The sequence below is a fragment of the Gopherus evgoodei genome, chromosome 7, assembly GCF_007399415.2.
Source record: "Gopherus evgoodei ecotype Sinaloan lineage chromosome 7, rGopEvg1_v1.p, whole genome shotgun sequence".
NCBI classification, from domain to species: Eukaryota; Metazoa; Chordata; order Testudines; family Testudinidae; genus Gopherus; species Gopherus evgoodei.
Genome location: NC_044328.1, coordinates 23,877,875 through 23,902,300, shown reverse-complemented (window position 1 = coordinate 23,902,300; position 24,426 = coordinate 23,877,875). Strand labels below are relative to the sequence as shown.

The 24,426-nt window shown below is 40.8% G+C and overlaps 1 protein-coding gene across 1 annotated transcript in view; it reads right to left on the bottom strand.

The window, feature by feature from the left end:
* The window catches only part of DOCK1 (dedicator of cytokinesis 1), a 541,297-nt gene that overhangs the window by 134,183 nt on the left and 382,688 nt on the right, over window positions 1-24,426 (bottom strand). The window contains 1 exon segment of the mRNA XM_030568323.1: window positions 2,524-2,602. Coding sequence (XP_030424183.1) covers window positions 2,524-2,602 — 79 coding nt within the window.

Below are 24,426 nucleotides of genomic sequence, written 5' to 3'. Positions count from 1 at the left end.
ATCAAAGGTGAGCATGTGTGTTTGTATGTGTGCACGTATGTATGTATATGAGAAAGAGATAGGCAGACAACCTTAGGGAAGAACAAGATAGACTGCAGAGTCAAAAATAAGCGGGGGGGCAAAAGAGAAAGAATCAGAAATTAAGAAATCTTGGAAAAGAAAAGATGAAAAATAAAGAAATTGAATATTACCACATGACTTCTTGATTAATAAACTACAATGATACAAAAATCAATGCAGCACACATTACATGGATTCAAAACGGATGAAATTATATGTCTCAAAATGTAATTATAAATGGAGAGTCATTCTCAAGTGGCTGTATTTCTAGTGAGGTCCAACAGGGATCAGTTCTTTGCCCTACGCTATTTCACGTTTTTATTCATGGCCTGAAAGAAACCACATGATCATCACTGACAAAGTCTGCAGATAAGACAGAGATTGGGGGGAGTACTAAACAATGAAGAGGACAGGTCACGGACAAAGAGTGATCCGGATCACTGAGCAAGCTGAGCTCAAGCAAAGTGTGTTTTAATATGATGAAATGTAAAGTCATAAATCTAGGATCAAGAAGGTAGGCCATCCTTACAGTTAGGGGGACTCTATCCTGGGAAGCAGTGACTCAAACAGATTTGGGGGTCATGGTAGATAATCAGTTGAACATGAGCTCACTAGGCAACACTGTCCAAAAAGGGCTAATGCAATCCTTGGATACATAAATGGGTCATATAAAGTAGGAGTTGAAAGGTTAAATATTACCTATGTATTTGGCACTGGGGCAGCCACTAATGGAATACTGTGTCCCATTTCTGGTGTCCACGATTCAAGAAGGATGTTGATAAATTGGAAATGGTTCAAAGAAGAACCATGAGAACAATTAAAGGATTGGAAATCATGTATTTTAATGACTGAGGTATTTTGGGTTCTGTTTATTTTAACAAAGAGAAGGTTAAGTGGTGACACAGCTTATAAGTACTCTACCTTCATGGGGAACAACAATTTGACAATGGACTCTTCAGTCTAGCAGACAAAAGTACAACAAGATCTACTTGAAAGAAGCTGAAGCTAGATAAATCCAGATTGGAAATAAACAGTAAATTTTTAAGTGAGGGTAATTAATCATTGGAACAATTTACCAAGAACTGTGGTGGATTTTCCATCACTTGCAATTTTTAAATCAAGATGGGCTGTTTTTCTAAACAGATATGTTCCAGTTCAAACACAAAGTAATTCAATTAAGTCATATGGCCTGTGTTGTACAGGAGGTCAGATTAGATGATCACAATCCCTTCTGGATTTAGTCAATGAATCTATGAATGATGTCTGATGCCATTTATAAATCAGTCATTGTTTCCACAAATACACACCTAAATGGAAAGGAAGATGCAGTCTTGTGCCAAAGTCAGAGGGCCAAATAAATCTGAAAGTTTGCAGCTCTCAGATGACATTTTGGAGACCCAACAGGACACCGCTAAATCAGAATATGGCTTACAGTGCTTCCATCCTTAATTGAGGAATGCAACTACATCCCCAGTTTTTGAGCCCCTGGCCTGTGCTTCTCATACTCACCTGACAGTTTGACTCATTAAAATTGTTTATAATCTTCTCAAAAACTGAATTATTTTTAAATTTAATGGGATCCTGTTGTAATTTAAGTTTCAGTTGGACCTGAGTTGTAAAGTTTGCATCTGGATATTTAAACATTCTCAAACAGGACTGGTAGTTATGGTATAGCCACTAAGGCTTGTGCCTAATTCCCCAGCTCCTGGAATCATGTGATTAGATCAAAATAGCATCTTTTATTTTTGCAAGTATGTTTCTTGCCCTCGTGATTGGGAAGAAAAGCTTGATATTTGTGTGACTGATGCAGACATGTCTATCTGGGTCTGGAGACAACCTGAAACAATGGCTCTAAAATGGTGACCTACTCCATGCACTTCAATGGAGTGTTAACTCCAAGACTGACTGTTCTGGGCTACCCCACCAAGACAACACCAGCAGAGAATGCTGTTCATGGCAGGAGGAAAGGGAGTGCTATGGCTTGGCCCAGCTGCCCAAACAGATACACCTCATCTGCTGGGGTAAGCAGCAAGAAGCCCCATGTGCTGCCACCCCTCCTTCTCCAGGGGTGAAAGGAATCTGCTGCCACTCCTGCTTCTTATGAGAGGATGGAGAACCTACTTCCCTTGTTCCGCTCCTAAAACCCTGGAATGTCTTAATCTGGCTCTTAATCTCAGAAATCATTGCTATTCAAATCCAGGCTTTTGGCTCAACTTGGCTTGAGAGAGAAGGGGGACAGGTGATGACGTTTGGATCTCGATGCCAGTTTCCTCAAAGTACAGAGGTGTTTGGGTTATTTGTTTAATTCAGCATGTCACAGAAGACATTGTATAAATTCAGCGTTCATGCTCCAAGAAAGAGATGCATAACAACAAATACAGAAATCAAAACTATTGGCTTGTACCGGAAATATATTAAAACATTAACATTAGTTCCAAATATACTGTTTATATTTTCTCTTACCTGTAACTCAAAGTTGGCTTGGTCAAGAAATTTTTTGTTTAGCATATCTGCATACTGATTAATTGCTCGCAAGAAGACTCTGAAAGATCAAGAGAAAATTACATAATTACACACTTACATTTTGGCACCTTTGTAAGTTTGGCATCACAGCTAGATACAAATCTGAGACTATCTGGAAAGTGAAAGCTGTAGCAGTTATTTGAAAAGCAGTGTGATCTCACCACTGTTAAGCATACAGAATTATATGCAGATGTTCCCAAAATTAAATCATGTAAATTAGCATATGCAGAATAAAAGAAACAGAAGCAATGTTTCGGATAAAATCACTTCTCTTTAAAATACCACAAGATAGTTAAGTGAACATTAAAATTTCATTTCATTAACAAAAAGTGCAAATTAATTACTTTTTAAAGTCCAAGTGTCTTAATGTTATATATTTAGCATTAAACTGTATCTTAACAATTAGTTCAGGCAAGACACATTTTAAACTAATTATCAACCATTCACCATCTTACTTATCGGCCAGTGGCCCAAAGTGCATACGTTGTGCTTGAGAAAAATGTTTTGAAGTTGTCTAGTCCTATCCTCTGCTTTAAAATGATAAATTAGGACCTGTATCAATTTACTACTTTTCTAAAACAAGAAACTTCTCAAATAGATAGTAGATGTTGTTGAGAAGCTTTAAAAATAAAAAGCATTTAAGCAGAATAAGTAGGTCTCTACATATTCTTGGTGTCAAAGAATAAAACATTATTCTTTAGCCTCTTGGTCTCCACTTTTGAGACAAGCATTATCTTCCATCTGTAAATTGCTTAATTGATGCTATTAGACTGTCAAGCTAAACCCTGGGTAAAGGAACATGTCCTTTGAGCAGACTGTACATACTGTAGATTTTATTACTTTTCAAGGCATGTGCAATAATCAAGACCAGTCACAATGCCTTTTTCTAATGGCCTCTCTCTTTTGCACAATAGCAATCTGTCAAGTAGAATCCACATTAGGATACAGATAATAAACTTAATTACCTTTTCTATATTTCAACAGCAAGCAACAGAAAATTTAAGACACTAAAGTTAGGGACACATGATGTACTGGCAGCTGGAAATATCTTTCACAGGAATTAAGAGTCTTACCTACATTTGAACAAAATGAAAGATCCTTGTCTTTGCCACATCTCTCTCACAATTAAGGGAAACAATCCCCCAGTTGCACGTACACAGCACAATAGGAAAGGAGTTTCTATGTAGAGGCTACCTGCTTGCATTTACTTAATTTCTTAAGACATTCGGATATCATTGTGATGAGCATGGTACAAATACCTATACCTATAAATAGACCAGATACCTGCTGTAGCATGGCCACTTAGAAATTTAAAGAAAATGTATGATGGTGCATGGGCGGGAGCCTTATTATGGAGTCAATTATGCCTAAAAACTAGAGTGATTCTCCATTTGCCTAATAATCTTTAATAATAGAATAAAGTGCAAAATTACTTTTGTTATTCTTCTTTGTTCTTACACTAAACCAGGCCTGCACATGTGGCCCTCGGAGGCTCACTGTGCAGCCCACAGCCGGGAATCAAAGGGCTCTGGGCTGCCCGCAGCCGCGGGGAGCCCAGAGCCCTTTAAATCTCAGCCACGAGCAGGATTCAAAAGGCTCTGCGCTGCCCACAGCAGGGATTGGCTGGAGACAGGGCAGGGGATGCAGGGCTGGTTGGAGACAGGTGTTGGTGCAGGGCTGGAGACAAGGCAGGGGGGCGGGGCTGGCTGGAGGTGGGCTGGCTGCGGGCAGCAGGTGCAGGGCTGGCTGCAGACAGGAACTGGTGCAGGCAGGGCACGAGGTGCGGGGTTGGTGCGGGCAGGGGGTGCAGCAGGGGTTGGCTGTGGGCAGCTGGTGCAGGTACAGGGGGGACAGCCCATCCTGTATGGTGAGTGTCCCCTCCTCCTCCCTCCCCCACCAGGGTAGCAGCAGCAGCCCGGGGCTCTCCTGCTTCCACTGCCCCAGCCCTGTAAATAGCTGCGGGAGCCCTGGGGAAGCGGTGGGGCTCCAGTGGGTATTTAAAGGATCGGGGCGGTAGAAGCGACGGGCTCCTCGGACTTTTTAAAAAGCCCCCAGAGCCCCACAGCCCTACCCCAGGGCTCCAGCAGTGGAGCTCTGGTGTCAATTTAAAGGGCCTGGGACTCCAGCCCCTGTTGGGAGCCCCAGGCCTTTTAAATTGCCCTCTGGGGAAGCTGGGCCACCCCGGTACAGTGCACTGGCTTTTGCCGGTACATCATACTGGGGCTTGGGCGTGTGGCCCTCTTAGGGGCGGGGCCCAGTTCAGGGGAATTGGTTGAATTGGCCTAAAGCCGGTCCTGGCGGCTGGGATTTAAATGGCTCTGGGCTCCCTGCTTCTGTGGACAGCCTAGAGCCTTTTTAATCCCGGCCGTGGCTGAGATTTAAAGGGCTCAGGGCTCCTCGTCGCTGCTGGCAGCGCAAAGCCTTTTGAATCCTGGCAGCCGCTGAGATTTAAAGGGTTCTGGACTCCCCTCAGCGGATGGGCTGGGGCTGGGATTTAAAGGGCTCGGGCTCCCCTCAGCAGCAGGAGTTCTGGTCCCTTTAAATCCCTGCCCCAGCCCAGCAAAGCTCCAGGTTCCCCCAGCCGCCAGAGGCCCAGGCCCTTTAATTTGATCCTGAGGCTCCCAGCCACCTCTTCAGCTGGGAGTCCCTGGTTGATTTAAAATCAAGTATCACCTCCTGACCCCCAACCTTCCTTTTTGGCCCACAGCTGTTTTAGTGGGGCAGCGCTGGGGAAGGAGGGTTTGTTTCTGCAGGGCTGGGCGGTGCTGGGGCGGGGTGTTTTCGCTGGGCTGGGAGGTCCTGGGGGTAGGGGCGTGTTTCCGCGGGGCCGGGGGGTTTCGGCCCTCAGTTGTTTTCTTTGGAGTAATGTGGCCCTTGCCGCTTTACGAGTTGTGCAGGCCTGCACTAAACTTTTCTTCTCCCCTTTTTATATGTACACATTTTGCAGTATGACCCTAGCATTTCTCAAAAAAACAAACAAATATATGTATGTGCATCCCTAGCATGCACAAATGCACTGGAGGGTTTGCACAAACATGTATGTCTGCATTAGCTATCTTTGTCAGCATATACATTTTAGGATCAATTTATTTAATGGATTTTACAAGTGAGATGAATTTAGTGTATATTGAAAAGAAAACCAGGGAGACACATAATATGTATTTAGATCTTACAGTGGTTCAATTACTCTGCTGTGATATATGAAAGGATTACCTTTCCAAATAATTTAATTATGTTGCCTCAATATATCACCATAATGGATTCAATGTGATCCATCTAATTAAGCTTTGGAAGAATTTCAAGACTTTACAGGCAAATATTTTCTTAAAAATTTTAGGTTCATATTTTACTCTCTGATGATTCTAGTACATAACAATAATAAATAATGAACAAATTGACTACTGAAAAGCAACAAATTATCTTATATATATATATATATATACACACACACACACACACACACACACACACACACACACACACTTGACTGTATATAAACTTTAAATTAGAAAGTTGTGATTTTGTATTATTGTTTGTGTATTGAAGCTGTAAGGATAACAAATATTGTCTATATATGTATTTATGAGTAAACTACCAAATGAATTAGGTGATAGGAAAGATCAAGACCCCAAACTTACAAGTAACAATGTGCAAATGAACCCATATGAAGAGCCTCACTGAATTCAATATAACTTGCAGGATCATGGCTCAAAAGAACAGCATAATCTATGTAGCAAACAGGTCTGTTTGCAAAGCACAATAATACACATAAATGACTTCCTATAGTTCATTCATACCAAAGTAAACATTCACTTATGGTGTCAGAACTATTTAACATTAATCGGTAATCCTACTAGAAAAAAAGGGTTTTTCTGTATGAAGGTGCAACTTGTGTAGACGCAGCCTTTCTGGTAAAACTAATTTATTATAAGTTGTAATTCACCCTTTAGTTCCCAACAGATGTCAAACCTGATACAAATTGAAAGGAAAACACTTTAGAAGAAAAGCTTTTGTAGAGCTGTGTCTGAGGTTGCAAAGAAATGTTAAAACACCTTTGCTACATAAACCAATGGTCTGGACATTATCAGAGTGAGTTACGTGACATCAGTTACGTGAGTCCAAGCTCCACAATTCAGAACTGGATTGTGATTAATACTGTGTTGAGTGGAAGGGTGCAGTGGGGTTGAGTTCAGATCTTGGAATTTAATTCACTCCATTATAGAAACAAGATCACTTGCATGAGCTAAATATGGAGTATTTGGATCTGGATTCTTATTCAGGCTGATCTCTAACGATAATGTTACAAAAACAGCAAAGGCCCGAAATTCTGCTCTCTAATGTCAAAGACATCCTTGTGATCTCCAGGAGTTCAAGCTTTGCTCTTAACTCTGAACTTATTATTATTTCTAATTTGTATAGAGCTCAAAATGCATTAGGCATTTTAGACAGAAAAATAAGGCTAGGTTCTTCGTGGGCACATTACAACGTGCAGACAAAGAGGGGAACAATATAAGGCAGTGTGACTCATCAGTGGAATGGGGCATGCTCCATGTAGTTCCATCACATAGGGTAAAGCTATCCTGGAAGAAGTGTGTTTCAAGAGGGACAAGAAGAGGAGGATGGAGCCACAGCAGAGAGGATCAGGGAGGAGCATCATAGAAGCAGGCCAGAAGAAGTGAGGGAAGAGAGGACACAAAGGGGGAGTTCATCAGGTGGCTTGGTCAGAGGGAATGGTCATGGATGGAAACAGGTATATGTGTGTGGAGGGTGAAGTGGCAAGGTAGTATAGCAGTGTAATCTTGTTCTGGTACGTGATGGGAAGCTAATGAAGGGACCAAAGGAGGACAAGGCAAGAACTTGAATATTTCCTTGCTTTTGTGGCTTTGACTATTACCTTCAGAATGTGAAAGGATTTTTTTTTTTTGGTGTGACTTTAAAAAAAAAAAGAAACAACAAAACTATTAACCCTGCCTCTCCCTCATCACTATGGCCAAAGCTCTGGTAATCTGTAATTGAGATTAATGCAAACCACTCCCCTGTCTTTCCTCATTCCCATTCCTTTCCCATTTCAGCTGATCCAAAACACGTACAAAAGACCTTTTTTTATGACCCTGACTGACTTTCTGGCCTCTCTGAAATCAACTGGAGTTTTTCCATTAGCGTTAATGGACCAGGACTGCATCCCATATCTCCCAATTACTGATTCTCTTCACTGGCTCTAACTTTTCTTCTGCAGGACATTCAAGCGTGTCCTGTTCACAAATAATAGAATGAATTTATTTCAAACTTTTCAAAAATAAATCAGCCTTTGGACTGAGGAAAAAAAAAAGGAAACTTTAAAAAAAAACTTAGAAGCAAATGAAAATAGCGGCTATAATGAAATCAAGTTGCAACCTTAACCATACTGCTTGCTCCAGCCTGTCTCTTAGATACCACTCTTTGCTTTTTTGTAAAATTGTAAATGAGTTTGCTTTTGTTTGCTGACAAATGTCTTTGTACACAAACACAAAAATGGCTGGCAGTAAACAAAAATGTTAAGTTTTAAGCTAAAAATAGGAAATTTAAGGTTACTTTTTCCATTAAGGTAGCAAATATAAAATAAGAGACAAAATGTGAAAGTTAAACTTCACACTATATGTAACTGTGTATCTTTATCAAATGTGGGTATACACAGACTTTATACATATATAAAATCATCTTGGCCAAAACACCAGCCAACTGAGAGAGAAGGAGGGAGGGAGAGAGAGAAGTAAATTTAGACCTGGTTTACCCACAGAGTTACACCAGTGTTATTTTTAATCAAGTTAGTTAAATTGGCACAACTTTGTGTTTAGACACACTTAAGTCTATTTAAACTTGGTTTATATTGGTCTAGCTTGCCGTAAGGGCAGGCAGTTGTAAAACAGTCCTGTGGGACCTCTGTAATTAAACTGGAACAAGCTGCATGTAAGCAAGTACTGTACATAATTGAGGCCTACTACCCTTGTATCTGGCATTTTGTTTTGTGTCCCATCTCCTGACGCCAAGTATTGACCAGTTCAAAATTGACTAATCTTCTTGCTGTCGTGTCTCAATTGGATTGTTTAAGCCTTTGATCCTGTTACCATCTTAATTTCTTTCTCCTCAGCCACCTCCTTATTTATTTATTAAAAAGTGTTGCCATTTTCTGCTATGCCAACACCCTTTTTGGAAGTAGGATTTCTTCGGCTGATGTCAGACAAAGCCCAGAGATCTTAGGATGCCTGCCATGGAGCTGCAAAAGAGAGCTGCTGCTGCAACTATTAAAGGACTAGAGCTGTCTGGAAAATGACAATTCCATTTCAAGGCAACTTACAAGATTTCAAAATTTCTTTTTGTTCCACATTGGAACAAAACCAAAACTTCTAGAGCATTCATTCATTAAATGGAATTGTGTCAAAAAGTCTGTTTTTGGATCAAAACTGGAGCTCTTCGATTCAAGACGGAAATACTGACTGAACCTTTACTGTGGTATAGTTGAAGGATGATGGCGGCAGATATTTAGCATAAAGCTATTCCAGAATACAGTACTGCATAATGAAAAGCAATATCTGCATTGCAATAAAAGTAACATCCACCCTGAATAATTACAAGTTAATTGAGCAAAGGGGAAGTTAGAAAGGGAAATAATCAGAAACCAATTTAACTGCTATAGCCTCCTGGCACAATTAAAGTTACTAAAATGACATTTGTTACAATCAAGCCCACAGCACTTTCTAGCATGTCTGTTACTCACTGGTGCCAATAAAACACAAAATTTTTGATGATACATTATCTTATAAAAGGAGGAAAAGATCTAACTTTGAGTAGAAATATGAAACCAAAGGTAAATTTTGTTCTTATTAAACTTGGTATGGGTTAGAGGATAGTCAAATTCTGCCAGATATTTCCAGGTGTATTTTGGCTGACCATAAAATGAATTTGCTTCAGGTCATACTCACATATGCGTTTGTTTTTCACAATGCATTCATCAATGCATATGATACTTGCATGAATGCTCAAGGAAGTGAAAGTGTTCAAAACAGACGTGATCTATTGTATAGGATGGAATGCTATTTGGTACAGCAAGGTCACTGGGGGCCTTATTCACCATTGCATTACTTCTGTTTTACCTAGGTGTAAATCAATTTTGCAATAGACTTACATAAATACAGGTCATAAAATTGCAATGGTATATTAGGACTGCATTCTCCAAAACCCCTGAAGATAGCCTTAGTAGAGAGGCAATTAAATAAGCCAGGCAAGGATCTGACCACAGATGTCACAGCTAGGACCATGAATACACATGCAATTACTTTGTGTGAATGTGATGTGGAAAATTAACTTGCAATTCTGCACCAAGACAGTGCTTTTTTACAGTAGTCTAATTCTTCTAGGATTGATGTCTCAGGTAGAGTCTGTGTGAGCTAGAAAGGAAAAAATTAATAATTTTCTTTAAAAAAAATCCCTAATTCTGCTTATCTGTTCTCTTCTCCATGGACTGCTATAGCTCCCTGAGAGCTTTAAAGCTTCACTGCCTTCTTCAATTCCTTCCCTTGATTTTATGAGGAATCAGAAACAATACAAATAATTATGTGATTTATGTGTCCCATTTCAGCTAACCAACAACTTGAATTTCGAATACTGAGCTCCGAATACATACAAACTGTTTGCAATCAATCTGTTATTAAAAAGAAAAAAATCACGCAGTCACCATGAACAGTTTTGGAAAACTTCTGCTCTCAAAGAGGTTAACCATATGTTAGGAACAATTAGGAAAGGGATACAGAAAATATCATGATATCACTATACGAACCCATGGTGTGTCCATACCTTGGATACTGTGTTAAGTTGGGGTCATCCCATCTCAGAAAGGATATAGTGGAAGTGGAAAAAGTTTGAAGAAGGGCAATAAAGTTGATTAATGGTAGGGAACGGCTTCCATATGAGGACAGACTAAAAAGATAGGACTCTTCAGCTTAAACGGGGGATCTGATAGAGGTCTATAAAATCATGAACTGTGTGAATCAAGTGAAAAATGTTCTCCATAGAGAAACAAAATGGGATGATTTAGTTGGTGTTGTTCCTGCTTTGAGCAGGGGGTTGGACTAGATGACTTCCTGAGGTCTCTTCCAACCGTAATCTTCTATGATTCTGTGATTCATCGGGTCACTCAAGGCAGCAGGTTTAATACAAACAAGAGGAAGCACTTTTTCACCCAAAGATAACCTGTGGAACTCATTGCCATGGAATGTTGTGATGGACAAAAGTATAATTGAGCTCAAAAAAGAACTGAATATGTTCATGGCAGATAAATCCCATCAATGGCTGGTAGCCAAGGTGGCCAGGGATGCAAGCCTAAATCTTTGGCTACCAGAAGCCAGGAATGGAAGACAGGGTAGATCACTCCATAATTGCCCTGTTCTGTATATTCTCCTTAAAGCTCTGATATGGGCCACTGGCAGAGACAGGATACAAGGGAAGATGGACCACGCTCAGAACCAGTACAGCAGCTCTTATGTTTTTATGTAGTTATTCATCATTTATTGTGTCCAAAGTGTGTTAGGTGGTTTACGGATATAAACTAAGAGAGGTCCCAGCCCCAAAGAACTTTAAAATGAATTTACCGCTTGATGCATGTGAAAAGACCCTTGCACCCATACAGAGTTCCATAGATCCCAGGGGGATGCCTACGTGTATCAGAATGCAAAATCTGCTTAAAAGACAAAAATATAGATGAAGAATAAGTAAAAAGATGCAGCTTCCAAGCAAAGTGATTGGAGGTTGGCACACAATTCATCTCTGTGTGGGTTTTCTTAGTTATTTAGTAATGTCATCCTTCTCTTCTTCCATTTTCTTTTATATTCATTCAGGGTGCCCTGACTTGCTTAATCACCAAGGTTTTAAAAAGTCCTTATGCTCTGCCTTCTCTTCACTCAGTCCCTTTTATCGCATGGGGGTTTGCACGAGTGTAAGGGGAAAGAGTATAAGTCACATAATGTCGTAAGAGTGTAAAACATCTAATTCACTCTCTGAGCAACACTCTCTGTCACACACGTCAAACCCACCAAAAATCCAACAAGTAATTGTGAAGAAAGGATGTATGTGAGCAAATCATAATCCTCATACAGACATTTCATAAAAAGAACAAAGCTAATTCGTAGAGGACATTAGTCACTACAGATTATTTAGTTAGATATAGTTTGGGATTCACAATTAAATTGGAAAGCCCAACATATTGCAGTATTTCTGATATTAAAACAATTCAAGCTGCAAATACTCCTCTCTCAACAAATGCGTTACCCAAAATGATACCACTTCTTCTAGATAGTGAAAAAAAGAGTGACAGATTCAATCACCAGAGCACAATTATCCAAATAACCATACATGGACTCAGTCTTTTTACTATTTGGGTCTACTTGAGAATTCTGTGAATGAGAGGGAGTTTAAAATCAGGTTACAAAAGGCACTGTTATGAGGTCACCAATTAAGTCAGATGGAAGGATAATGAAGGCTTTATTTCAGCTGACCAACCTTCCAGTTCATCATCAACCTTTGCCTTTTGAGCTTTGGCATCTTTGGAAGTCAGATGATCCAACAGATAAGGCCTGGTCTACACTGGGGGGGAGAAGGGGATGACGTGACTAAGGTAGCTGACATTGACGTACTTAGATCTACTTACCGCAGTCTCTTCAGTGCGGTAAGTCGATGCGCTGATGCTCTCCTGTCGACTCTGCCAGTGCCTCTTGCCCTGGTGGAGTACCGGAGTCGACGGGAGAGTGCTCAGTGGTCTATTTATCGCATCTAGACTAGATGCAATAAATCAACCCCTGCTGGATCGATTGCTGCCCGTCGATCCAGCGGATAAGGTAGACAAGTCCTAAGAGTCAGATACCTCCTTTCTTGGTACATTTGAGATGAAACTAGAGCAAAATAAATAAGAGTGACCAGAACCTCACTAAAGCATAGCATTCTCTTTTCCTTTAAAGGCTACAATCGCATATAAATACAAGTAAAAACTATTGTTTTTAATCAGGGCTGCCGGGGGGGGAGGCGGGGACAAGTGGTGCAATTTGCCCCAGGCCCTGCAGGGGCCCCACGAGCCCTGGCCTTGCGGCGGTCCGGGTCTTTGGTGGCAGTTTGGTGGCGGGGGGCCCTTCAGTGCTGCTGAAGATGTGGAGCAACTGAAGGCCCCCTCCCGCCGCTGAAATGCCGCCGAAGACCCGGACCGCCGCTGGGTGAGTACAGGCGCTGCAGCTCCCCTGCTTTGCCCCAGGCCCCCTGAATCCTCTGGGCGGCCCTGTTTTTAATTTCAATAATTTTTTTATTTTCAGTAAGCTTAGAAATTCTAAAAATCAATGAAGTGTGAACAATTTAATCGACTTTATGAAGTACACTTAATTTTGAGCAACTTTTTACTTCACATATAAAAAGCTCTATTAAAACCCATATTTTAATAGACTACTGCATAATGGTTTTATTCATGGCAATGTACACAGTACATTGATTCTCTGTTTACTTTGCCATCAATGTGGACAACATATGTAGTGATCTGATGCGGTATTAAATATTTACATGTATTAGCAGTATCCAAGTTTTATGATAAAAAGTTGCTCACTGATATCTTTATTGTCATAGGTTGGAGAATGGGAAACCATGGAAAGTGGGACACCACATGGAGGAATCTCTGCTGTTGTGGAAGCAATCACATGAGGGTTGTGTCAGTCCCAAGCACTCCCCAGAGCCAGAGGGACCATCATACCTATCACTCTGTTCTATCCCCCACCACCTGAATAACAGCAGCAGAGGAGATAGGAATTTCCAATTCCTCCAACTTTCCCACCACCAACCCAGAAGGACCCAGCCTAGGCACCAAGCTCAGGGTTTGTCTACGTACATTTTCTGTCCTGTTGTCTTTGTGTAAAAATTGTAAGAGTTTACATTTTTAATAAGCATCCACTTGTATATGTTACAACTGGCATATTTGCAAATTGTTGAAGGTGGTTTTCTGCTGATAAATGCATAGGAATAAGTTATACCATTATAAACACCCGTATACTGGTATAACAGCATTCACAGTATGGGGTTGTACTGCTTTTTAATCGGTTTCTAAACTGATACAGTTCAAGTGGTGCAAAAACTGTATGTAGACAAACCCTTAGCTTGGTGCCTAGGCTGGGTCCTTCTGGGTTGGTGGGGGGAAAGTTGGAGGAATTGGAAATTCCTATCTCCTCTGCTGCTGTTATTCAGGTGGTGGGGGATAGAGCAGAGTGATAGGTATGATGGTCCCTCTGGCTCTGGGGAGTGCTGGGGACTGACACAACCCTCATGTGATTGGACCACTTTAACATAAGAACATAAGAACGGCCATACTGGGTCAGACCATAGGTCCATCTATTCCAGTATCTGTCTACTGACAGTGGCCAATGCCAGGTGCCCCAGAGGGAGGGAAGCTAACAGGCAATGATCAATTGATCTCTCTCCTGCCATCCATCTCCATCCTCTGACAAACAGAGGCTAGGGACACCATTCTTTACCCTTCCTGGCTAATAGCCACTTATGGACTTAGCCACCATGAATTTATCCAGTTCCCTTTTAAACATTGTTATAGTCCCAGCCTTCACAACCTCCTCAGGTAAGGAGTTCCACAAGTTGACTGTGCGCTGTGTGAAGAAGAACTTCCTTTTATTTGTTTTAAACCTGCTACCTATTAATTTCATTTGGTGACCCCTAGCTCTTGTATTATGGGAATAAATAAATAACTTTTCCTTATCCACTTTCTCAACATCACTCATGATTTTATATACCTCTATCATATCCCCCCTCAGTCTCCTCTATTCCAAGCTGAAGAGGTCTACCCTCTTTAATCTTTCCTCGTATGGGACCCTCTCCAAACCCCTAATCATTTTAATTGCCCTTTTCTGAACCTTTTCTAGTGCTATAATATCTTTTTTGAGGTGAGAAGACCACATCTGTACACAGTATTCGAGATGTGGGCATACCATGGATTTATATAAGGGCAATAAGATATTATCTGTCTTATTCTCTATCCCCTTTTTAATGATTCCTAACATCTCGTTTGCTTTTTTTGACAGCCTCTGCGCACTGCATGGACATCTTCAGAGAATTATCCACAATGACGCCAAGATCTTTTTCCCGACTCGTTGTAGCTAAATTAGCCCCCATCATATTGTATGTATAGTTGGGGTTATTTTTTCCAGTGTGCATTACTTTACATTTATCCACATTACATTTCATTTGCCATATTGTTGCCCAATCACTTAGTTTTGTGAGATCTTTTTGAAGTTCTTCACAATCTGCTTTGGCCTTAACTATCTTGAGTAGTTTAGTATCATCTGCAAACTTTGCCACCTCACTGTTTACCCCTTTCTCCAGATCATTTATGAATAAATTGAATAGGACTGGTTCTAGGTGTGACCCTTGGGGAACACCACTAGTTACCCCTCTCCATTCTGAGAATTTACCATTAATTCCTACCCTTTGTTCTCTGTCTTTTAACCAGTTCTCAATCCATGAAAGAACCTTCCCTTTTATCCCATGACAGCTTAATTTACATAAGAGCCTTCGGTGAGGGACCTTGTCAAAGGCTTTCTGGAAATCTAACTACACTATGTCCACTGGATCCCCCTTGTCCACATGTTTGTTGACCCCTTCAAAGAACTCTAATAGATTAGTAAGACACGATTTCCCTTTACAGAAACCATGTTGACTATTGTTCAACAGTTTATGTTTTTCTATGTGTCTGACAATTTTATTCTTAACTATTGTTTTGACTAATTTGCCCGGTAGTGACGTTAGACTTACCGGTCTGTAATTGCCTCTAGAGCCCTTTTTAAATATTGGCGTTACATTAGCTAACTTCCAGTCATGGGTACTGAAGCCGATTTAAAGGACAGGTTACAAACCATAGTGAATAGTTCCGCAACTTCATATTTGAGTCTTTCAGAACTCTTGAGTGAATGCCATCTGGTCCCTGTGACTTGTTAATGTTGAGTTTATCAATTAATTCCAAAATCTCCTCTAGTGACACTTCAATCTGTGACAGTTTCTCAGATTTGTCACCTACAAAAGCCGGCTCAGGTTTGGGAATCTCCCTAACATCCTCAGCCGCGAAGACTGAAGCAAAGAATCCATTTAGTTTCTCCGCAATGACTTTGTCATCTTTAAGCGCTCCTTTTGTATTTCGATCATCAAGGGGCCCCACTGGTTGTTTAGCAGGCTGCCTGCTTCTGATGTTACTTAAGAAACATTTTGTTATTACCTTTGGAGCTTTTTTCTAGCCGTTCTTCAAACTCCTCTTTGGCTTTTCTTATTACACTCTTGCACTTAAGCTGGCAGTGTTTGTGCTCCTTTCTATTTGCCTCACTAGGATTTGACTTCCACTTTTTAAAGGAAGTCTTTTTATCTCTCACTGCTTCTTTTACATGGTTGTTAAGCCACGATGGCTCATTTTTAGTTCTTTTACAGTGTTTCTTAATTTGGGTTATACACTGAAGTTGGGCCTCTATTATGGTGTCTTTAAAAAGGGCCCATGCAACTTGCAGGGATTTCACTTTAGTCACTGTACCTTTTAACTTTTGTTTAACTAACCCCCTCATTTTTGTATAGTTCCCTCTTTTGAAATTAAATGCCAGAGTGTTGGGCTGTTGAGGTGTTCTTCCCACCACAGGGATGTTGAATGCTATTGTATTATGGTCACAATTTCCAAGTGGTCCTACTATAGTTACCTCTTCGACCAGCTCCTGCGCTCCACTCAGGATTAAATCTAGAGTTGCCTCTCCCTTTGTGGGTTCCCATACCAGTTGCTCCATGAAGCAGTCATTTAAAGTATCGAGAAATTTTATCTCTGCATTTCGTCCTGAAGTGAAATGTTCCCAGTCAATATGGGGATAATTGAAATCATCCACTATTATTGGGTTCTTAATTTTGATAGCATCTCTAAATTCCCTTAGCATTTCATCATCACTATTACTGTCCTGATCAGGTGGTCGATAATAGATCCCTAATGTTATATTTTTATTAGAGCATGAAATTTCTATCCACAGTGATTCTGTGGAACATGTGGATTCGCTTAAGATTTTTACTTCATTTGAATCTACATTTTCTTTCACATATAGTGCCACTCCTCCCCCTGCACGACCTGTTCTGTCCTTCCAATATATTTTGTACCCCGGAATGATTGTGTCCCATTGATTGCTCTCAGTCCACCAGGTTTCTGTGATGCCTATTATATCAATATCCTCCTTTTTCACAAGGCACTCTAGTTCGCTCATCTTCTTATTTAGACTTCTAGCATTTGTGTACAAGCACTTTAAAAACTTGTCCCTGTTTATTTGTCTGCCCTTTTCTGATGTGCCAGATTCTTTTTTATGTGACTGTTTATCATCTGATCCGGCCCTTACATTATCCTCTTCCATCCTCTGTTCCTGACTATAACCTGGAGATTCTCTATCATCAGACTCTCCCCTAAGAGAAGTCTGTGTCCGATCCACATGCTGCTCTGCAGCAGTAGGCTTTCCCCCATCTCCTAGTTTAAAAACTGCTCTGCAACCTTTTTAATGTTTAGTGACAGCAGTCTGGTTCCACTTTGGTTTAGGTGGAGCCCATCTCTCCTGTATAGGCTCCCCCCATTCCCAAAGTTTCCCCAGTTCCTAATGAACGTAAACCCCTCCTCTCTACACCATCGTCTCATCCATGCATTGAGACTCTGAAGCTCTGCCTGCCCACCTGGCCCTGCGTGTGGAACTGGAAGCATTTCTGAGAATGCCACCATAGAGGTCCTGGATTTCAGTCTCTTCCCTAGCAACCTAAATTTGGCTTCCAGGACATCTCTCCTACCCTTCCCTATGTCACTGGTACCTACATGTACCACGAGCACCAGCTCCTCCCCAGCACTACACATAAGTCTGTCTAGATGCCTCGAGAGAACCACAACCTTCACACCAGGCAGGCAAGTCACCATACGGTTTTCCTGGTCATCACAAACCCAGCTATCTATGTTTCTAATGACTGAATCTCCCATTACTAACACCTGCCTTTTCCTAGCAACTGGAGTTCCCTCCCCCGGAGAGGTAACCTCAGTGCGAAAGGCAACCCCAGCACCATCTGGAAGGAGGGTACCAACTATGGGAAGGTTTCCCTCTGCTCCCATTGACTGCTCTGCTTCCCTGGGCCTTTCTTCCTCCTCAGCAGCACACAGAGGCTGTCTGAGTGGAGGTGGGACTATTCTACAGTGTCCCGGAAAGCCTCATCAACATACCTCTCTGCCTCTCTTAGCTCCTCCAGTTCCACCACCCTGGCCTTCAAAGTCCATACGTGGTCTCTGAGGGCCAGGAGCTCCTTGCACCGACAGCACACATATGCCACCCGCCCATAAGGCAGGTAATCATACATGCTACACTCAGTGCAATAAACTGGAGAGCCCCCACTCTGCTGCTGGGCTTCTGCCTGCATTGTCTCCTAGTTAGTGAAAGGGTGGTTTAAAGAAAGGGGTTTGGAATATGGTTTGGATTATAGGTTTTCAGGGGACTACAGGGAAACAGGTAGGACCGACAAGAGCCCCTCCTCCCTTCCCACTCCCCTTCCAAACTCCCTTGTCGCAAGCTCCCTGGTCGCTTGTGCGCGGCTTTATAAAGCCCTGGCCTCGCCCCACCCACTGATTAAGGCTCAGCCAATGAAATAAAACCTCCCTCAATGGGAGTGGCGGTAGCTTTGTTGGTGGGAGATGCTGTCCAGTTGACAAAGTGCTGTCAACACCAGTGCTTTTCACTGGTAAAATTTTGTCAGTCAGGGGTGTGTTTTTTTTTACACCCCTGACTGACAGAAGTTTTACCAACAAAAGTGCAGTGGAGACATAGTCTTATTTTGGCAGAAGCAGCATTGTAGTATAGATGCTGACATAATTAAGGTGACATAAGATGCCTTACATTGACCTAACTCTGTAGTGTAGACCAAGCCTTGACTTTAGCAGAGGTACAGAACTTAGCAACACTTTATTAACAGTTTGTGATTACACTGTACCCAATTTTTTATTTAAAGACAGATGCTATAAAAAGAAATTTTAAAGAAGAAAATTACAATATGGTGCTCTGTCACACAAAACAAAAATCCCACCACCAGTGCCTTCTATCTCATCTGTTTGATTCAGATTTTATTATTTAACAGTAAAATTTATCACCACAAAATTGTCAAATGTAGTGGAATTCAGCTCAGCTGTCTTATATTTCATAGTAACAGAGTAAAATAAAAGTAAGAAAAAGGTTGTGTACAATGTACGGAGCTATATCAAAATGCAAAAGTCTGCTGGATATTCAGGTAGGTATATTTCAAGAAGATACTGAGAGTTGCTGGATTTGTGTTCTATCACACCTATTAGAAATTACTACCATTCCAAAGGTTGCGTATTAAAGTACAATTCAGCTAGTTATTGCAGTGTTAGCATCAGTAAGGCAAAAGATGCTTTTTACTAGTGTCCTGCTTTGGGAGGAAACATTAAGTTCTAAAAAGAGACATAACTGAAAAAAAATGAATGAACTCATGCACATTGCAGGAATGTGAACTATAGGCAAATTTCTCAATAACGCATAAGAGTTCTAACTAGGAACTTGGCAAGAAGTTTTCAAATACGTTGCCGTAATTCATAGACTATCCCCTCGGTTTTCTGCTGACAGCACAGTATTTTGTAACTTTAAAATTTCTGATGATACATAGATTTGAATAAATGTAAAGCTTAGTCAAGATAATTATGGATAAATATAACACGTTTAATGAAATCATTTCTCCATGTCCCAAATTATTTGATATTTCCATCAATGTTACAATCAGCTGTTAAGGCAATTGCTGATGACTGAATAAAACATGTAATATAACTGGAAAAAGTCATTCTTTATTCTTTCAAGCATTCAAATACCTTGTCAGATGTCCATCATAAAGTGCTAATAAGGTGCAACAGAATAATCTGCAGATGAAGGAGGTGTCAAAAGGTCAATTTAACACCACTTCAGTGTTATTAGACATAAATTAGGTATGCCTCAGCAGCAATTTAATTCCCTGGAAAGGTCTCTTTCTCTCTCTGTTACCAAGACAGTAAGAGCAGCAAAGAATCCTGTGGCACCTTATAGACTAACAGACTTTTTGGAGCATGGGCGTTCGTGGATTAATACACACTTCGTCAGATGCAAGACAGTAAAGCTAATCATGAAGTCAGATGGGCAAAAAGTTTCGCAATGAAAGCTAGCTAAAAATCATTTTGTTCTCAGCCCCAGATCTTTGATGCAAACAGCAGGAAAATGAGGACAGAGAGTTTACTAAACTTAAACACACAGAAGGAGAGCTACCTGCCCATCACTCAGATTCTCTTATACCAGGCATTTAGGTGGTTCCAATACAGAGGTCCAGGGCTCCTACCAGACAACCCATAATGTGCAGTTGGCTCTCCTCAGCCTACCTCGCAGGACTCAGGCTGGAGGTGGGGGACAGAGGGTGCACAATGGTAGGGACCTCGGCCCACAAGGTCTCATCATATCCCACGAGCCCAAGGGCCACCAGCAAAATCCCAGGCCTTTTTATCATTGGGTACCATTCATTTTATACTTTTAATAACACTGGAAAGCAGCCATGGGACACCAGTGACGAGCTTGGTCACAGCCCACTCAGCAATGCTGCCTGATATCACAACTCCTGCCCCATTCATTCCTTCACCTTCCATAGCCATATGTCAGTGTCTCCATCTGAGAAATGTAGACAATCATCCCTGAAAAATTCAGCCCAATTCTGACAAACAGCCAGAGAGATACATACATACACAAAGAAATACCCTCAAGTGGTATAAAGATTTAACCTCCAATATAATGGAAGAGAATGATACAATTGCTCATACATACAAACATACAAAATGTTCTATTTTGTTGGTCTGAGAATGCTTGCTCTTTAAATAGATCACTAATGTTGGTAAAATGGAAAGTTTTACTGCAGCTTTAGATAAGTTTGTTTTGATCTAAACAGTGGCAGGTTGTCATATTTTAACACGAAACATTACACTTTTAAAAGGCACTGGTGTGTGGGGAGAGAGAGGAAGAGGAGACATGGAGGAGGAGGAAATACTGGTTATCATGCAGAGAGCATTGGTTGCACATGGTTTAATTTGAACTGTTAACCTGGGGCTAACACCAGTGTTGGTGCTAGCCTGTAGCAAAGAGGCAGGCCAGGCTACATTTCTTGGCAAGAATAAGTGCCATCTAGTCCAAGCCTCTGGCAGTCAGAGGTTTAGAGAGACCCAGAGTATGGGCTTGCATCCCTGACCATCTTGGTTAATATACTACATGAACTGATCTAATTCTTTTTTAAATCCAGTTACACTTCTGGCCTTCACAACATCCCACGGCAATAAGTTCCACAGGTTGACTGTGTATTCTATGAAGAAGTATTTCCTGATGTTTGTTTTAAATCTGCTGCCTATTATTTTCATTGGGTGACCTCTGGTTCTTGTGTGATGTGAAGGAGTAAATAACACTTCCTTATCCACTTTCTCCACATCATTTATGATTTTACAGACCTCCATCATATCTCCCCTCAGCTGTGTCTTTTCCAAGCTCAACAGTCCCAGTCTTTTTTATCTTTCCTCATGTAAAAGCTGTTCCATATCCCCTAATTCAAACATATCTTTCTTGAGACAGGACAATCAGAACTGCATGCAGTATTCAAGGTGAACCAGTGATTTATATAGTGGCATTATATTTTCTGCCTTATTATCTATCCCTTTCCTAATAGTTCCTAGCATTCTGTTAGCTTTTTTGACTATCACTGCACATTGAGCAGATGTTTTCAGAAAACAATCCATGACGACTTCAAGATCTCTTTCTTGAGACATAACAGCTAATTTAGGCCCCATCTTTTTATATGTATATTACTTCACATTTATCAACAATGAATTTCATCTGCCATTTTGTTGCTCTGTCACTCAGCTTTGTGAGATCCCTTTGTGACTCTTTATAGTAAATTTTGGACTTAACTACCTTGAGAAATTTAACATCGTCTGCAAACTTTGCCACTTCACTGTTTACCCCTTCTTCCAGATCATTTATGAATATGTTGAACAGCACTGGTCCTGGTACAAACCCTTGGGGGCGAAGGACATCAAGCAATAGGGGATAGGTGGGGGTGGAGGGGAAGGGTGGGTAAAGGAAAGGACCTGTCTTGTGGGCAGGAGGGGTAGTTGTGGTAATGTTAGGGAGAAGGAAGTGTTTGAGCAGGGGGAATCAGGTTGCTGCAAGAGATCAGAGTGCCTTTGAAGGTTGGGATGATATAAGGTAGAAAGAGGGTTGAGAAACTGAGAAGCATTTACCAAAAACAAATGTACCTGTTTGTCCTCAGTGCTAAGGATTCTGAAGCCATACCCTATCAGAAACGTACAAATTGTGATGAATCTACATTTTGGATGGTTTTTTTTCTATAAGTAATGTATTTTTATTTTAAAAAGGAGTTTGCAAGGAGCATAAAAGCTAAGTAATTGCTAATATTCCAATTTAAAGAACAGTTTTTAAAAAATGTTTGGTTTTATTATATTAGCAATAATCACTCAAAATATTGCAACATAGAGAAAACAGAATGAAACTATTTGTCAAGGAAAAGAAATACTTGTCACTGATTTTGTTGATAGCATAATCCAGTTTGCGTCCAGTGATTATTGTTCTTCTTTGTTGGATGTGAACCTCGGAATAGAAGGTAAAAATATCTTATTGGGAAAAAAAGCTCAAGGCTGCATTCTAATTATGGGCCTGATCTTGCAAACGCATACTACCAAGAGGACTTCTTTACTACCATGAGTAGTTCAATATACTTAATATTTGGTAGCAAGTCATTGGGCCTGGCACTGAGCGTTTGCATATTTGGACCCTAAGGATACATCTACACTGTAATGAAACACCAATGGTTGGCCCAGGTGGCAGGACTACAAAATTGTAGTGTAGAAGTTCGGGCTCAGACTGGAGCCCAGGCTCTGTGATCCTCCACCTTTACTGCGTCTCAGAGACCAGGCTTTTCACTACAATATTAAAGCCCTACAGCCCAAACCTTGCAAGCCTGAGTCAGCTGACCAGCACCAGTCATTGGTATTATATTGCAGTGTACATATATCCTAAGACTGCCGAATGTATTTGTGCCGTTTTGATCAAAAATTCCATTTTCAAGCAGGTGTTGGCCAGTTGAGTTAATCTCACATACCCCGTGATAAAATGATAGCTTAAGTCTTAATATTTGGAAGAATCATCTCCTCCCATGAGGAAATTAAGAGAAGCTTCAGATTTTTCATTTTCTTGTGTAAGATTTGAACTGAATCCTACTGCCAGTTAATCACTAGATACTTCAGGCGAGTAATTACCAGGTGCTACAATAAAGTTCTTCCTCTTGCATTTTCTCCTAGTATCTCAAATACTTCATATAACTTTGTTACTGCTCCCTTAATTTGAGATTAAGGAAATCAGCATTCCTTTGACAGGCAGATTCCTTAAGCAATCATTTCAATCCTTGATATTTATTTTACTTAGTTCAGAAAGGCAAATGGTGTCTGAAAGGCCAAAATCCATGTGCTGTTATGTAAAAACCTGATACAGGCTGTGTCAGCTCATTTTACAGGCACCAAGTCCAGAGTATGGTCAAGACGCCAGAGGCCTAGTAAACAGTGAACAATATTAGCTAAGAGAAGCAGAGCAAGCAAAAGACAACCTTGCTTTTTACTAAGATAAGCTTGGTCAGCAAAATGCCAGATGGGGAGCAATAATTGGTACTTTTATCTGAAGCTTCAAACAGACCGAAGGAATGAAAGGAGCCTATTACGTTTGTGTCCACTCCTCTGGCAGAGGAGGGCGCCATACTCTCCCCACACATCAACCTTGAGTTTATGGAAGAGGTTCAAGCATGTTAGTATGAGATTTGACATCCTCCCTCCTGCTTCCACAGATACCAGTGCCTGCCTTTAGAAGCACAAATGAGCAACATGGAGAACAATTTCTATTGCCATTTACTTTTCAAATGTATTTTTGTTTTAACCCCCAGGTATGTACCTGTTGGACAATCAGAAGGGCTACCTCATTCCTATGGATCCCAAATCAGAATTCAACATATATATTTTATACTAATGTACTTTACAAAGTGTTTAAAGAAAAACACCTGCGTACTAATTGTATGTTACTTGTTAACCTGAAACCCTGGGCAGAGACATTATGTAATCTTTGACTACTGGCTACTGTGCTTATCTTGTCTTGCTGCTAGACCTATCTGGCTCGGGACCACTCACCCAGTCACTTCCTTCCGCCTATGAAAAATCCATATAATCCTTTGTAATCAATTGTTTGGCAGTTTCTCTGAGCCTCATAAGCAAAGTGACACTCCGCCAGTGCTGTGCGTACTAAACCCACGTGCTTGAGTCCACATGGTGTCCATTTTGTTTCCTTCGGTGTTCCAGATAAAAATGATCTATCCTACAGTTATAGGAGAGTGTAATGAAACTGATTAAATGAGAATATTTGTTTGTTATTTCACATACCATTCTATATTTAAATGGAATTTTCCCAGAAGTCTAGACATGTTTCTGAGGCTCTAGATTTAGAAAGAACATCTTCCCTATTAAAAATGATGTGTTCGTCAATTAGCTAACCCAAGGTAATATCCTAGTGAAAACAAGGCAATCTGTAGTTTTAATTTGTCGGTAGGCTGAGTTAAAGACTATAGGGGAGTTTAGTATTTATCGTGACCTGCTAACTCATGTTAAAACTACGAACTACCTCGTCTTCACTAGGATTTTACCTCATGTTAGTTACCACATATTAG